We start from the raw sequence: 14,109 nt of genomic DNA on the forward strand, positions 1-14,109 counted from the left end.
GGAAACCCAGCAACTGTAATAAACAACACCTACAGAGCAATGGTGAAGAATCCTGTTCCCATCTCCATATGAGATGCTCACTTATTTCATATAAAAAATGCAGAAAATATTTTATTCCTATAACCCTGAGAAATTCATTAAGCCCTATTTTACAGATCTGGCCAGTGAAAGCACATAAGCCAAAACAGAAGTGGACTGTGTGTCACTTGAGTTTAGTGTTATCTGTTCTCTCAGATAAAACTCCACCAGTTTTACCTGGAACCTGAAATCATTAGCATTGTATCGTTAGTACTGAATCTTGTCAGGTTACAAGCTAGGGACTCTGAAGAATATGTGACTTTTGATTGAAAGTCGTAAGATAAGAAGGGATGAGGCAAATTAAGGGAAAGAAGCAGGGCATATTTCAGGAAGAAGGTATAGAATACTCCACAGTAAAGTGGAAGCTGAGTAGTAGATCCCAACCAAAGATGATGGCAAAGCTGGAAGAAGGAAAGGCTGGCCAGAGCGGAAACCTGAACAGCTGTGTCTATTCCAAACCTCACAGATGCCTGCACACCACAATAACAGTTCCCAGAGCCTGGCTTGACTCTGAAAATTGGCCACACCACAGTCAAAACTGTTTTCATAAAGCCAGTGACACATCATTTACTTTGCTAAATATTGACAATTGCTAAATATTGACAATTGTGCTAGCAGAGGTAAAACAAGGGTAGATAAAACCGCTAGTGCATTAGCAGAAATTAAGAAGACATTTAATTGTAATGCCAATGAATTCTTCACCACCACAAACTAGCAAACCTAAGACCTCCACACACCATAACATAATCGCTTTGTTACCAAAACATAACAATACACATCACCAAATCATAGCGCTAAACATCAATACATAAACCCTGATGCCACCAACATAAAACCCTGCACACCACCAATATATAACACCACACACCACCACAACATAGCACACAGTACCAATGCATAACACCACACACAACCAACACATAAAGCCCCACAACCAATACATAATGCCGCATATCATCACAACATACCATCCACCATGCAAACAGATCACACACTACCAACATATACACCACACACCAAAGCATAATACCACATACCACCAATACATGAACCTACACAAATTATACACTATACGACAAACATTAGAAATAAAGCAAACATCAGCAACGTAACAGCAACTGAAGCCGGTTTTAAAGGTTCGTGCTCCAAAGTAATGTCTCTAAAGATACACAAAGAGGAATGTAACTTCACTGAATTTTAAAGCTTAAGTCAGCATTACCTAACATCATACCTGACAATACGGGCTCATGCTCAGTGCTGTTATTAGAACCCAAGTTTGACTTACTAACTAAATTAGATTCTTATTCTTCATGGAAGATCATTCATTAATACCACACCAAAAAAACTATATTCCAGATGTGAATATTTGGGACTTTTTCTTTACGGAAAAGTAAATAAAAAGATCATAGAACTTTGTTCAAAAATGGCTGCATTTGTCACTAATGACAAAAAAAAGTTTTCAAATATGAATCACAATCTTAGAAAAACCTTAGCTCCCATGAGTGCTTCCCAGTATTTATATATTTTATCCAGTAATGAAGAGAGTGACTCTAAGTGGAAGAGACTTTTGAATGCTGTGTAATGACATAATCAACTTCTGGAAAGTTTACAAAGAAGGCAACTGAGTATCTTCTAGCTGTTCTGTGTTGTTATAAAATCGTTTGTGAACAAAAGAGTCCATTCAACGAGCATGCCAGACCAGTGAATTGTAATGAAACAGAACAAAATGTTCACTGATCTGATTCTAGGTTTCACATAAAAACTCTCCCCTAAGTAGCTATCATTTATTAACTTTGGCACAACACTAAAGAACATCCGCAATCGGGAAACAAAATTTAAGCGCTCTTTCCTTTCCCAACATCACATCTGCATGTGGTCATTCCTTTCTCACATACCTCAGCCAAATTAATATACCATTGTGAACCTAATGTAAATTCTTTGTTTGTCGGTTGTACTAGGGATTAAAACCAGGTCCTCATATAAATATTGTGTGACTGAGTTTTGCCCAGTGCATTTACAGTCTGGTATAGTAGAAAATGGAAAAATGAATGTCTGAATGACACAAAATAAATACACCTAGAGATAAAGATGTAGACGCAACCATTCCTAACACATACACAACCAGCAATTGCCATGGATAAAGATTTGATGAATAAGAAGCTTGTAAGAACCAAGAATGACTATCAAAAAAGTCAGTGGTTAAGGACTCGCTGAAAGCAGCTTATGAGTTCTAGTGTCAGAAGGGTAGAGGGAAAGGGTAGGGGACAAAGACTCAGAAGTTGGAGATTCTAGAAGCTAATGATGAAGTAAGTGGACTCAGGGGTGTGCTGGGGTGTAGAGAATAGCCCATGGTTCTTACCAAGTAATAATGGTATCAAGGAAGTGGCTGGATTTCTTTGAGAGGAAGTAAGTAATATCTGAGTCAAAAAGTAAAGTAGATCTACAACTGCACATTAACAAACAAATGACCACGGGGAGGAGGTTCCTTTTTAAGATACTATATGCTTTTGGTAACTAAGGAACCCAACCAAGGAAGAACCAGCCAAGTGAAGCTCAGAACACAGGTCATTTTAGTTCAGGAAATACACCAATTAATAGATGGAAATGTTAATGAAATATGAATATACTCCATATTTTTTTCAGACAGTACTCCTTCAGTATGTTGTTAAATCCATAAGAATACAAGAAATAAGAGATAAATAAGATGAAGGGAGAACAGTTTCCAGAGTGAAGAAGGAAGGGTCTACCAAAGAGCTTGATTCCTTTCCTCTATATCAATAATTAAAGTGCCATGCTGGAACTGAACCGGGTGGGAGGAAAGGCTGTGTGCTGGAGAAGGCGAGAAAGAGACTGAGACGGCTGATGGAGAGAAGCGGAGGACCTCAGGACCACACAGGGCATCGCAAAGCACATCAAGAGATAAGAAACAAATCAGCACAGGACAAGTCACCAAAGGAGCTTCAACAAACAGCTGATGATATTTTAATTGTTATCCAACATGTTCTATTGGAAATTTATTATTTAGCTCGTTGTTATTCACAGGAGAGCTCTATGAACTTTGATTTCATATGTACATTATTTCTCAGAGGGGCCATGTGTATGTACATAAACTTAGATTACTCGCCCTCTGAATTGTGAGTGTAAATTTCCATGAAATATAGCTAGTCAGGAGCTAGCATAACAACAAAAAACACTTGTACAAACACACCCAATTCCTCACCACATTCAAGGAATTATTTACCTTCAAAGGAAGAAAAGAGGTCACATTTCTGAAAGTCGATTCCCTTAATTTGTGAAAGTATGAGAAACTGGTAACATAAATAATTCAGCTCCCACATGCATTACTCTCCTTCGAAATACTTGTATTATGATAAGACAAATCTAAAACTGGATCCGTTTAGTACTAACTTGCTTTAGAAAATAAATTTTGTGTAGGGTTTTTTTTTTCTTTTCCTTTTTTTGGCTTCATTATATCAAAGCTAATAAACAAAAACAATTTAAACAAAAAAAAACTAACCCTGAAAAGAAGGTTACAAACCAATTATAAAGCATAATATCATAAAAGATCAACTTGCCTCAAGTGAATAGCTGTGTGTGCATGACTGAATTAAATCAAAATTCTTCACTGTACACGTGGGAAAACGGAAGCCCAATCCTATGGACTTAGTGTTCTTCAGCATGTGCAATCATGTTCTTCTTGCTATGTCTTGCCTGTCATTTGTGAGGAGATGCGCAAAGTGAATTCACCTTACCAATATCACTTCTAAATGCACAGTCATTAAACCTTGGATGTGTAAAAAGAATAACGGTATATTCATTGGATTCTACTGCACTTTCAGGCATAAATGGAGCTCTTAGGCACAAAGCTTTGAAACAGCCATGTTCTAAAGCCATATATGGCCACCTCCTCTTAATTGTTTGCAACATAGACTGTTAACACACACATGGTTTAACTAAAAAGTAAAAGACATCACATGAAGGATTCAATTTGTCAACTATCGAAATATATGATGTGAAAGAAAAAGGATTCTGGGAGAGGAAGGAGTTCAACACCAGCTCTACACAGGCTTATGAAAATTAATGGAAATACTATTAGTGTCTAAGTGACACTTAATTTTGGTTGTACCTCTTCTGGTTCAAAATCACTGTGGTGACAAAACAAAACAAAAAAAAATCCTGCTTTAAAAAAAAGTCCATTTTCTCTTTGGAGCCGTCTCCAGCATCCTTTAATCTATGTATCTCTTCTGCATTTCTCTCCTCAGTCTTGGCTTTGTAATTTGGCTTATCCAAAAGAGGCTAATCTATTTTATAATACAGGACCTTACTTAGAAGTTATTTATTCGTCTATTCATCAAAGATAACAAACTAAAATAAAACGCATCCAACAATACACAACAAGTTAGGACCACGGAAGTGCCAGTTGGGACTCTCTGAACAGGCTTCCATATCACAGGAGAGATGAAAATGGCGGCAGCAGGCACTGAGTACAAGTACTGCAGGTGAGCTAAGATCAGGAGACGAACACTGTTCCTCCTTCTAATTGTTGAACTTCAACCATTTTCCCAGATGTTACCTAGTCCCACTTCTTACAGAATGCTGTTAGTTCACAGAACTCATCCCCCACCAAAAAATGAAAATTCTGACTATATAAAACTCTGCCTAGTAGGACAAGGTAATATTTACTCAGCTAAATCCTGAAGAACTGGTAAAATCCGGTTAAACAGGATGTTATGCTTCCAAATGTAGCAGTAGTAGTGGTAGTAGTAAGCAAGGAAAAGACAGGAATGGTGGTAGACCAAGCATTCTAAAACAAGATAGTCCCTGCAACCAAAGTCAGGAATATTAATTCAAGAGCTTCTTGCAATCTAGGGCTAAAGGAAATAAGCTAAACTTTTGGGGATGAACACTTGAGAGCTACTAAATATAAGACTAGAAAGTGGAAAATGAAAACAGTATGCTTTGTAAATGTGTAACAACCAGGGGACTAAAGGAGAAGATACCACAACAGCTCTTTTGACAATAGTAGAAAGAGCAGCTGCATCAAAAAGAAAGCTGAACACGATGATAGAGGGGATCACTCTAAGGGAAGATGTGGGTTCCATTTCAGTTTCATGCCTGACTAGCTGGAATAATGGGGACGCCAATTTTGAAAGCTGGGGAATTACTTGGAAAGACAAGATCATTAATTCAAGTGATTGCAAAATAACAGTAGGCCATCAAAGAGAAATTGCAAAGTAGGTGGTATGAAAATACATAACCAAACACAAGGGAAAAAAATATCCTGGTCCAGGTATAGAGTGATGAAAGCGTAGGCAATTATCTTTTTCAATCAGCTTCTCATCTTGGGCCAACATTTTCATCCTGAACATTTCTACAGGGAAGCAAGGAACTGGAACTAAGTAAAGATCCATCCAGTCTGCTAATGAAATCTAGATAAAAGAAACTACGGAGACTAATGAAGACCATATGAATTAGCCTAAAGATGATGGCTTTTGATTTTCCATATATCTCCCCCTCTCATCTAGATACACAACTGAAATGCATATATCCTAGCATTAAAAGTTGAAAGAGACAAAAGTTCTCACAAAAGATATCAAGTGCATTTATATTTATACATATATTTTTAGCTTATGAACAAGTTTGTAGAAATAACCCTCATTCTTTTCCACTGTGTGCACAGAATCAAAATAAACGTGAATTACTTAGGTTGTGATTTTAACACTAGAGTTTTGAGGGCTTGAGAACATGTATTGAGGAGATGGGTAAATGCAGGCGACATGACTGTACACCCATACAAGAGCCGCCTAAATCACTAAAGGCTCCTTGGGAAGCTCCTCAGAGAGAAGACAGTATGAGACAAAAAACAAACAGAAGAAAGATTTTGTAGTGAACACTTAGATCAAAAATCTGAAAACAAAACGGAGTGTTCCACAAGATGGTGGCTGTCCTGCTCAGCGTCCTGATAGCAGAACTAGATAATGGCAGAAGTGAGCAACTGAGTATACCCAGCAATGCCCTGGGCATGGGAAACCTATACCGATCATGAGGAGGTTTGAGAAGACAAGGAAAAGCTCAGACGCTCCACTAAAATCCAGGCTCTAAGCATCTTAGTTGATGTTGGACTCCAAAAAAACCCACAATACACATGAGACATGTACTCTAGCAAAAAGGGCCCCTTACAGTGATCATGTCTCCCACCAGACTCTCTTGGTGACCACTAAGGGTATAGCACCCTGACTGACCTAGGTAGGCACAACTGGAGCCATGACTCTTAGCACCCAGCGCTCTCTAGGAGCATACTTCTCAAGAAGCGTCTGTCGCAGAGCCAGCACCCACTCACTGTCCTTTCCTGACCAGCGGACCGGGGCCTGATGGCTTGCTGCGCGCTAGGCAATCTGACTTTCAGCTCATTTTGCTGCCTCTCCCGACTGTGAGTGAACTCTGCCCCCAGATACTGGTTAAGCCGCATAGAGCTAGGTTGATTGTTAGATTTGTTTGCTGTGAATTGCCCCCCATTTTTAAAAGTATGAGTAATAAATGATGCATTTCAAAAGCACACCAGATTGTCTGCCTTTCTGTGGCACACACATGAGGTTCAAGACAGTTCTCTGATGCACTTCAGAAGCACATTAGTTACACATACTATGAGCAGCTGCCACGTGTTTGAAATTCAGAGGCCTCGGCCTAAGAATGTGCACCGGTCGCTCAGCAATGGCAAAATCAGTGGTAGACACCAGGTCGGAGGCTGGGCAAGCTCAGGGCAAAGGAGATACTCTGTCTCCCACCAGCAAAAGCTGCGATGAACATCAATGGCCTTCTGTGTTTTTAAACTGTTTTCTTGTTGTTCTTGGAATTATTAAGTATATTTTTCTTCTTGATCCAGTTTCTACAATACACACGGGCATCTGACTATGGAAGTGTTGATGATTTCCATTTGTCATTCTGCAGGCACTTCCAGAGGCGTGGCAGACTGACTTATTCTTTCCTACTGGACTATGTCAGAGAAGAGATTTGTCTGGTTTTAAAGGATATTTTAAAACAACAACAACAATAAAAAACGTGATTATGAGATTTCAGAGGGAAATTAGGGTTTTGTTTTTGTTTCGCTTGACTTGTTGGGTTTGGGGTTTTGAAACAGGGTCTCTGTATTTCTGACTGAACTGGAATCCTTTATGTAGATCTGGCTGACTTTGAACTCACAGAGGTCCTCCAACCTCTCCCTCCCAAGTACTGAGATTAAAGGTGTGCATCACCAAACTTGGTTTTAAGGGAAATTTTGTTAATTAAGGTCTTCAGATTTTCATTACCAACTCAAGCAAAGCCATATGCATTTCATATACTAGAACTTTCCAAGTCAACCCACCCAGAGTAAAGGCAGATTTATCTAACTGGCCCGAGATAAAATTTAAATCTGTAGAATGAAGACTCCATTTCCTATTGCTATTAGATAATCAGATATAATGTTAGGGTTACAGAATTTTAAAAATCTCGCAAGTTGAAACGGCCTGAAACAACAACATATGGTCTACCTGGATATCCAATTTCAAATCCCTTAGCATAAGCCTGCCAAACAAGTCTTTCATGCCAGAATAGCTCTAATGACAACAACTTCCTAACCCCTTCCCTAATCAATTATATCTCATTTGATCTCTAATACAGAATTTTTACATGGGAGCCAAAATCTCACTCCCTACAATCGAATCATTAGCATGGGTTTTGGCTGATACCAAGTCATAAAGTATAGCTTCTTATTAACCTCACAAATTTTCAAACATTTGAAAGCAACCTTCAATTATCTCAGTTTCTTTAGAATTTCCTAGTATAAAAAGATCTTAATTGCTTCTATCATTTCTCTGTCCTGGAAATGTTGAGAACAGTGCAGAAATGCCCATAAACTGTGCTTTAAACATCTTCAAAAATTTCTTTAATTATAGTGTCAAGTATAACTATATATATGTAAGTATATATATATATATATACACACACACACATTTATATCATGATGATAATGCCATCGAATATTTTCCCAGTAGTCTACTTAATCCATACACGCACAAATGATGGGTGAACCAAATGGCAACTCATTTCCCTACCTCATTAGGTTTTGCCCATCACTTTGTTTTTTATTTTGTTGTTGGTATCACATAAATAAATATGTGTTATTATGACATTTTCTTACATGTGTATCATTGTGCTTCATTCACATTCACCCCAGTACACGTTCTTTTCAGCCCTCCCTACTCTTACTGTTTCCCGGCTTCCTGCAAGATAGGCCCTCTTCACCTGCCATTCAAATATATACGATTCTGCAAATAATATCAATATACAAATCTCTCCTTTCTGAGTCTCAGTCCCATAGCAAGGGTTTATACTTGCTACCAATTCTGTCTCACACTGAATTTCCCAATGTTACAAACTTCAGTTTGTATGAGTCTTTTTCTTTAAAGTTTCCTTCCAGTCACTGATAAAATCTTAAATATGATGAAGTCAAAATGCCACCACATTCAAGCATAAACTAGGGTAAAAAATGTTCCAACCAGCAACCTAGTTGTGACTTCATCCAGTTGTTCATCTGCTGAGACCCTATCAACTGATGTAAAATCCAGACAATAATAGAGCCAGTGAGAAGCAGACAAAGGCGTTCGGCTTTCCCTGCACTCATTAAAGAAAATTTCATTTTGTACCAAGCATTCTAGTGTTCGCTTTTAATGAGTCGAGGAAGGCATTGTTCTTTCGTGAATTTACAAAGAGCTGGGCAAGCGCACAGTTTAACTGATAATCTCCAGGGAATAATCACCACGGAAGTAGAGGGCTGTATAGAGGGAAGAGATTGGGATGCCTCTCAACAGCATGGTACCAATTTAGCATGCACGAGGCCCTTAACTACTTGATTCACAGCATCACACACACACACACACACACACACACCCCACCCCCACACACACACTTCTCAGAATAGGTCATGGTTTTAAGATTGGTGGACAGACTGAGGATCAATAGTGTATAAGCAATAGTTACTGCCATGAATTTGGAGCAAGAGCACCGAGGTAGAGGCAGAAGTTCACTAACACAGGGAGTGCACCAGGTGCTCTAACTATTGAGAAGAACACAGGCAGTGATGGGAAGGAGCAAGTGTGAGTGAGAATGACTCATGAGCGCTCTCTGCGGTCCAAGGACTGAGATGGAGAGGACAGCGATGAAGATGTCAAATTCTAGCGATCAAGAGTCTTCGTGTAGAGCCATGAAATGTCAGCCATATGTAGCAAGCCATGGGGTTCCCACAAGGTGTCTCAATATTGGAATGACTTAATTAGACAGGAGACGTGGAAAAGCTCTAGGGTCATTGTGGCAAAGGAATGGTCAAGAAAAAAAAATAAAAGCAAGAACTAAACAAAACGAGAAGTGGAATGATTAGAACAAGATGGATGAGAGATTTTAGGGAAAATAACTCAATATCTCTGGGAGTGAAAATGAAGACTCTCCAGACACAGGAGAGAAGAGCTGCTGAGCTTCTCGGTCTTGGTGACTGTTGAATTGGGGAAACTAAAAAAGGGTAGGTCGAGAGTAATCCTAGGATGGAAAAGGAGGTGTTGGGGCCATTTGCCAACAAAGGGGAACCATGTGAGGAAAAGCATGGAAGAGTTCTGAGCGCATGTCCTAGCAGGTTGAGCTGAGCTTTGTAACGTGATGCAGAGGGTATGACGCTCTACACAGCTCTGAACGAGAAATGAAGACCTAGGAAGTAACAGTGAGTGACCTTAGTTGTACACAGGAGTTTGGGGAAATCTCACAGGCAGAAGAGAGAATCACATTGAGATACCTCCCAGTGCCTCTCCTATATCCTAAATGTATACTCTCAGAATGGGATTTTCAGTGGGAGAAACTACTGCTCTAATGGAAAAACAGGACTATTTAATTCTCGCTCACGACAAATAGGCTGCTAGGCACATTAGCCCCCATCGCTTATCAATGCCACTCCTCAAATAGTTAAATAAACCAGCTCACCAGGAAGAATCTTACAACATTAAGACATATTTATTTTCTATCCTCACCTTCTAAGATCCCTAACTCTAACTCTGCTGAGCAAAACACCTAACAAATTTACACAAAAGAAACAATTTAGATTTCTAAACTACAAATTGCTGAGTTAGATTATTTTACAGTACACGACTATGGCTGAGATTCTGGCCTAAGATTTTAGAGAACTTTCAAATAGCGGACCAAACTCCAGCCAGAGAAATGACTCCTGAATTTCCTAAGCGCTTGTTCTTAACTCAGATTTTCTATTTATTTTACTTCAGCTTTGTTTGTTTTTTAAACGAGGTCTCGCTATGTAGACCGGAATGGCTTTGAACTCCCAATCCTCCTATCATCTGCTGGGATTATAGAATTGTATTCCTACGCCAAGAGATACTTATTCATAAGAAAAAACATTCAACCCAAAAATATAGAACTGTAATTTTCTAGGGCACGTTTCCTTGAAAAAAAAATATATATACACATATATATATAATTTATCGTTATGATCATGTGTGTGTGCACCTGTCACAGCATGCATGTAGATGAGGGGTACCCCTTTGGAAATTGGTCCTCTCCTTCCACCCTAGGGTTCCAGGGAGCAAGCTCAGGTCCTTATGATCACACCTTCACCTGCTGAGTCATCATCCCTGCCCTACTTGCGCACAGGTGAGCTAGACATTTAAAGGATAACCATCAGCAAAAGTTAGTCTCAAAATTATAAAAATAAAATAAAAAATTGAAGGCTATGGCAGAAACTAGCAAAGATTAACTTTGCTAGTATTAACAGGGAATATTTAGAACTTGAAAATGCATCTTTCTCATAAGGAGACGAAGGCCCAACATTATCTACTCCCTCAAAGGTTAATCTCCTGATTAGGTACAAGAGTCATATCATGGAGGAATCCTGATGTCAGCAAGTGGAGGGTAAACCTTAGCCTGGCCCTTCATCACTCAGCAGATACCCAAGGGTACAGAGGCCAAGGAGAAGCATGCATATAACTCAAGGCTGTCCTTTATGTCTATCACCCCATAATTTGACCCTGACATAATACGGTTAAATAAGTAGGATGTCAATGGTCAATAGGAGATGCCTCTTGACATGACATGAAACTTCGTCAATGATAGACATTACTCTCCGTGGCATGATTTCAGACTTTCCGTCTCTCACGTCTGTACAAGCATCAACTGCAATGGATCAAGTCGAAAGTCCTTGACTGGCGAAAATTTCTTCCTAAGACATTTGGTGTTTCTTACAGACATCTATAAAACTGCAATGGTTCACGATTCATCAGGTTATGATGCTGAAATAAAATATCTGTGGTCAATATGACATCTCAACCATCGTAATTAAAAAAACGGCCTATCACAGCCAAGTAATTACAAATGCTGTATTATTGCCTAAAACACATTATAATATGTAGAAAACATTATAGAGCATTCATCTGATGGTTATTTTCAACTTTTATTGGCCAGTAACATTAACCCTTCCCAGAAAAGATCCCTAGCTGATAAACCTTGACTTTGGAGAGATTGTAGCTAGATTTTGTTTTTATAAGTCATTCTATATTTTATAACACACTTTTGGAGGGATACACTAAATTCCTTACAAATATTGAAAAAGAACTCTAATCTACCATGCAAATAAATTTGCTTCCATCGTGGTATACCAATACAAATGTAATAGATTTCGAGATCGTAGTTTATCTGTTTCTTAATGAATTTTCCTGTTAGGTTGTTTTTAAATCTACTTTTTGTACTAGTGTTTTCTCAAAACACGGACTCTTAGTATCCAATTAAACTTGCATATCTGGCCTAAGAAAGCTATACTAACTTGTTTCACTTTAGTGAATGATATGTAAAGATGCATGAATAAAGCCGCCTTCACCACTAGGAAGGGACCGTCGCGCTCCAAACCTCTGTCTACCCTGTGTTTTGCTATCAGGACACAATGGGTCACGGCTGGAAGTGAAAAGTGTCAAGGTCGGGCATTTTAGTAGTCTGACTTTCTACAAACAGCAGCAACACGGCTCTGCAGAAGGATATAAGACTTGAGGAACGTACGACGGGCACAGATACTGCTTCTTTTTCCCCTTCCCCTTCTTGGACGATTTTTCTTTTGAACAAGCTTCTTCAACCCACAAGGACAGGAAAATAAAAAAGGAGATTGCCAAGGAAAGCCTCATCTTGAGAATGGAAGGGTCGGCAGCTCAATCTAGAAGAGAAAACAAGAAGACATTCACACTAAGAAGCGTGCAACAAGCCTGTGGCTTCTCTTTAAGGGGCGTCCCCACGGCGACCCTGCAAGTAAATGTATTTGTATCTCAAACCCTACATCATGGAACGTGTAAGTTTCCTTTACATAGCAATAAACCCTTTTGAATGTCACAGTAAAACTCACTTCAGACAAACATAGGAAGAAAACAAGATTTCAATAAGATACAAACTACACTTTCTAACTCTGGGGTTATATGAAATTAAAGTTTGATATTAAATTAGAGAATATTCAAAAATAGGTTCAGACAGATACCTGTAAGGATGTTTAACACACTGTTTGGATAATTCTCTCTGGCTAGTACATTTGATGTATTTTTTTTTAAATCTACATTGTGTAAATTTTTGAATGAATTTTTTTTTCAAAAATAACCACAGTATTTAATTTAATGTATTAGGCAACTGATGGAGATAAAGGACGATTAGCATGAAAGAGTTTCACACTTTACATCCATTGCTTTTTCTGTATCATTAAACCCACATGCTGCTTTTTACTCTGAAAATGTATGCACTACTATAAGTGGGCTTGTTAGTTTTCCCATTGATGTGAGAACTGGGGTAACACTCCTCAACAAAAAGATTATTCTGGGTAATAGCGAGGAAACAAAACTGGAAGTGGGCTCAAACTCTACAGATAATCTTCCTACCTACATTTGAATATCACTGCCTGTGCCCAGAAGAGACTATTCCTGCCATACTCCAATACGTAAAAAGCAAACCATCAAGCATTTATTGGTAGCCACATAGTTAAAACCACTTCTCCGGGTTTCATTTTCAGGCCATAAAACCCGAGACCCAAACACCCCGTTCCCATCCCACTCTTGTATCTGCATTGCCTATGTCCCTCCCAGATTTACCCGTTATTTATCCTCTACACCCTACCGCAGGCTCAAAGAGCATATTATTAGGTTCTTCATCCGCATCCACTACCACCCCCAGGGAAGAGTCCCAGCACCGCAGTAGGGCTGTCCCCCTCGGCTGGAGCCCCCTGCCCTCCCTGAGCGGTGCCGGCCACCACAGCCAGGCTCCTGTGCCCCTGTCCCCAACTCTAGGTGGCTTTCCAGAGCGGCCAATGCAGGGCCAGGGGATGCCTCCCCAAAGAACCCCTGGGCCCTGGCCGCCGCGTGTCCCCATGCCGGGCCATGGGCCCGTGCCCCGCGGGCACTGGACTCCGCATCGTCCTCCGAGCCCGCCTTGGATCCTTGCTCGGGCCCCGCCGCAGTGCGCAGACCTGGAGCCCGCAGCGCGGGGACCTCGCCGCCAGGCCTTACCGTAGGCGCCCCGCAGCCCTCCGCCGAGGTGACGGCGGCGCTGGTGGCGGGGGCAGAGGCAGCTGCGTCCCCGCCGGTCCCCGCCGCCCGCGCCGCTGCCGCCGAGCCTGACGCGCCTGCTCCGCCCCCGAGCGTGCGCCGTGGCGCGCCGCGGACATCTGCGGGGACCGCGGGCGGAGGAGCGGGTCGCGGTCGGGAGGGACCAGACTCCGCACCGAGGGGAGGGCGGCAGGAAAGACACCGAGGTCCTTGGCGGGGCACCGCGGGGCGGGTCAGAGGGAACCTCAGGGGCCCCAGGATGAGACATTTGGGGGAAAAGGAGGCAAAGCCGGTGGCAGGACTCAAGGGTCAGCATGTGTTAAAGCTACCTAAGGTGGGACAGCAGTTGGCCCTCCTGAACCAAACTGGACGGGGTTCCTGTGGTTCCATCGCCTGCCTCTTCTGCAGGCTGCTCCTTGTCAGAATGATA

General features: G+C 40.7%; 1 protein-coding gene across 1 annotated transcript in view; it reads right to left on the minus strand.

The window, feature by feature from the left end:
- The window catches only part of Glrb (glycine receptor beta), a 57,272-nt gene extending 43,504 nt beyond the window's left edge, over positions 1-13,768 (minus strand). Inside the window, exons 1-2 of the mRNA XM_075950489.1 lie at positions 13,641-13,768; positions 12,160-12,310 (exon numbers count right to left, since the gene is read on the minus strand). Coding sequence (XP_075806604.1) covers positions 12,160-12,281 — 122 coding nt within the window. The 5' untranslated portion in view covers positions 12,282-12,310; positions 13,641-13,768. The remainder of the gene's footprint in view (positions 1-12,159; positions 12,311-13,640) is intronic.
- Positions 13,769-14,109: the final 341 nt, after the last annotated feature.

The sequence above is a fragment of the Microtus pennsylvanicus genome, chromosome 16, assembly GCF_037038515.1.
Source record: "Microtus pennsylvanicus isolate mMicPen1 chromosome 16, mMicPen1.hap1, whole genome shotgun sequence".
NCBI lineage: Eukaryota > Metazoa > Chordata > Mammalia > Rodentia > Cricetidae > Microtus > Microtus pennsylvanicus.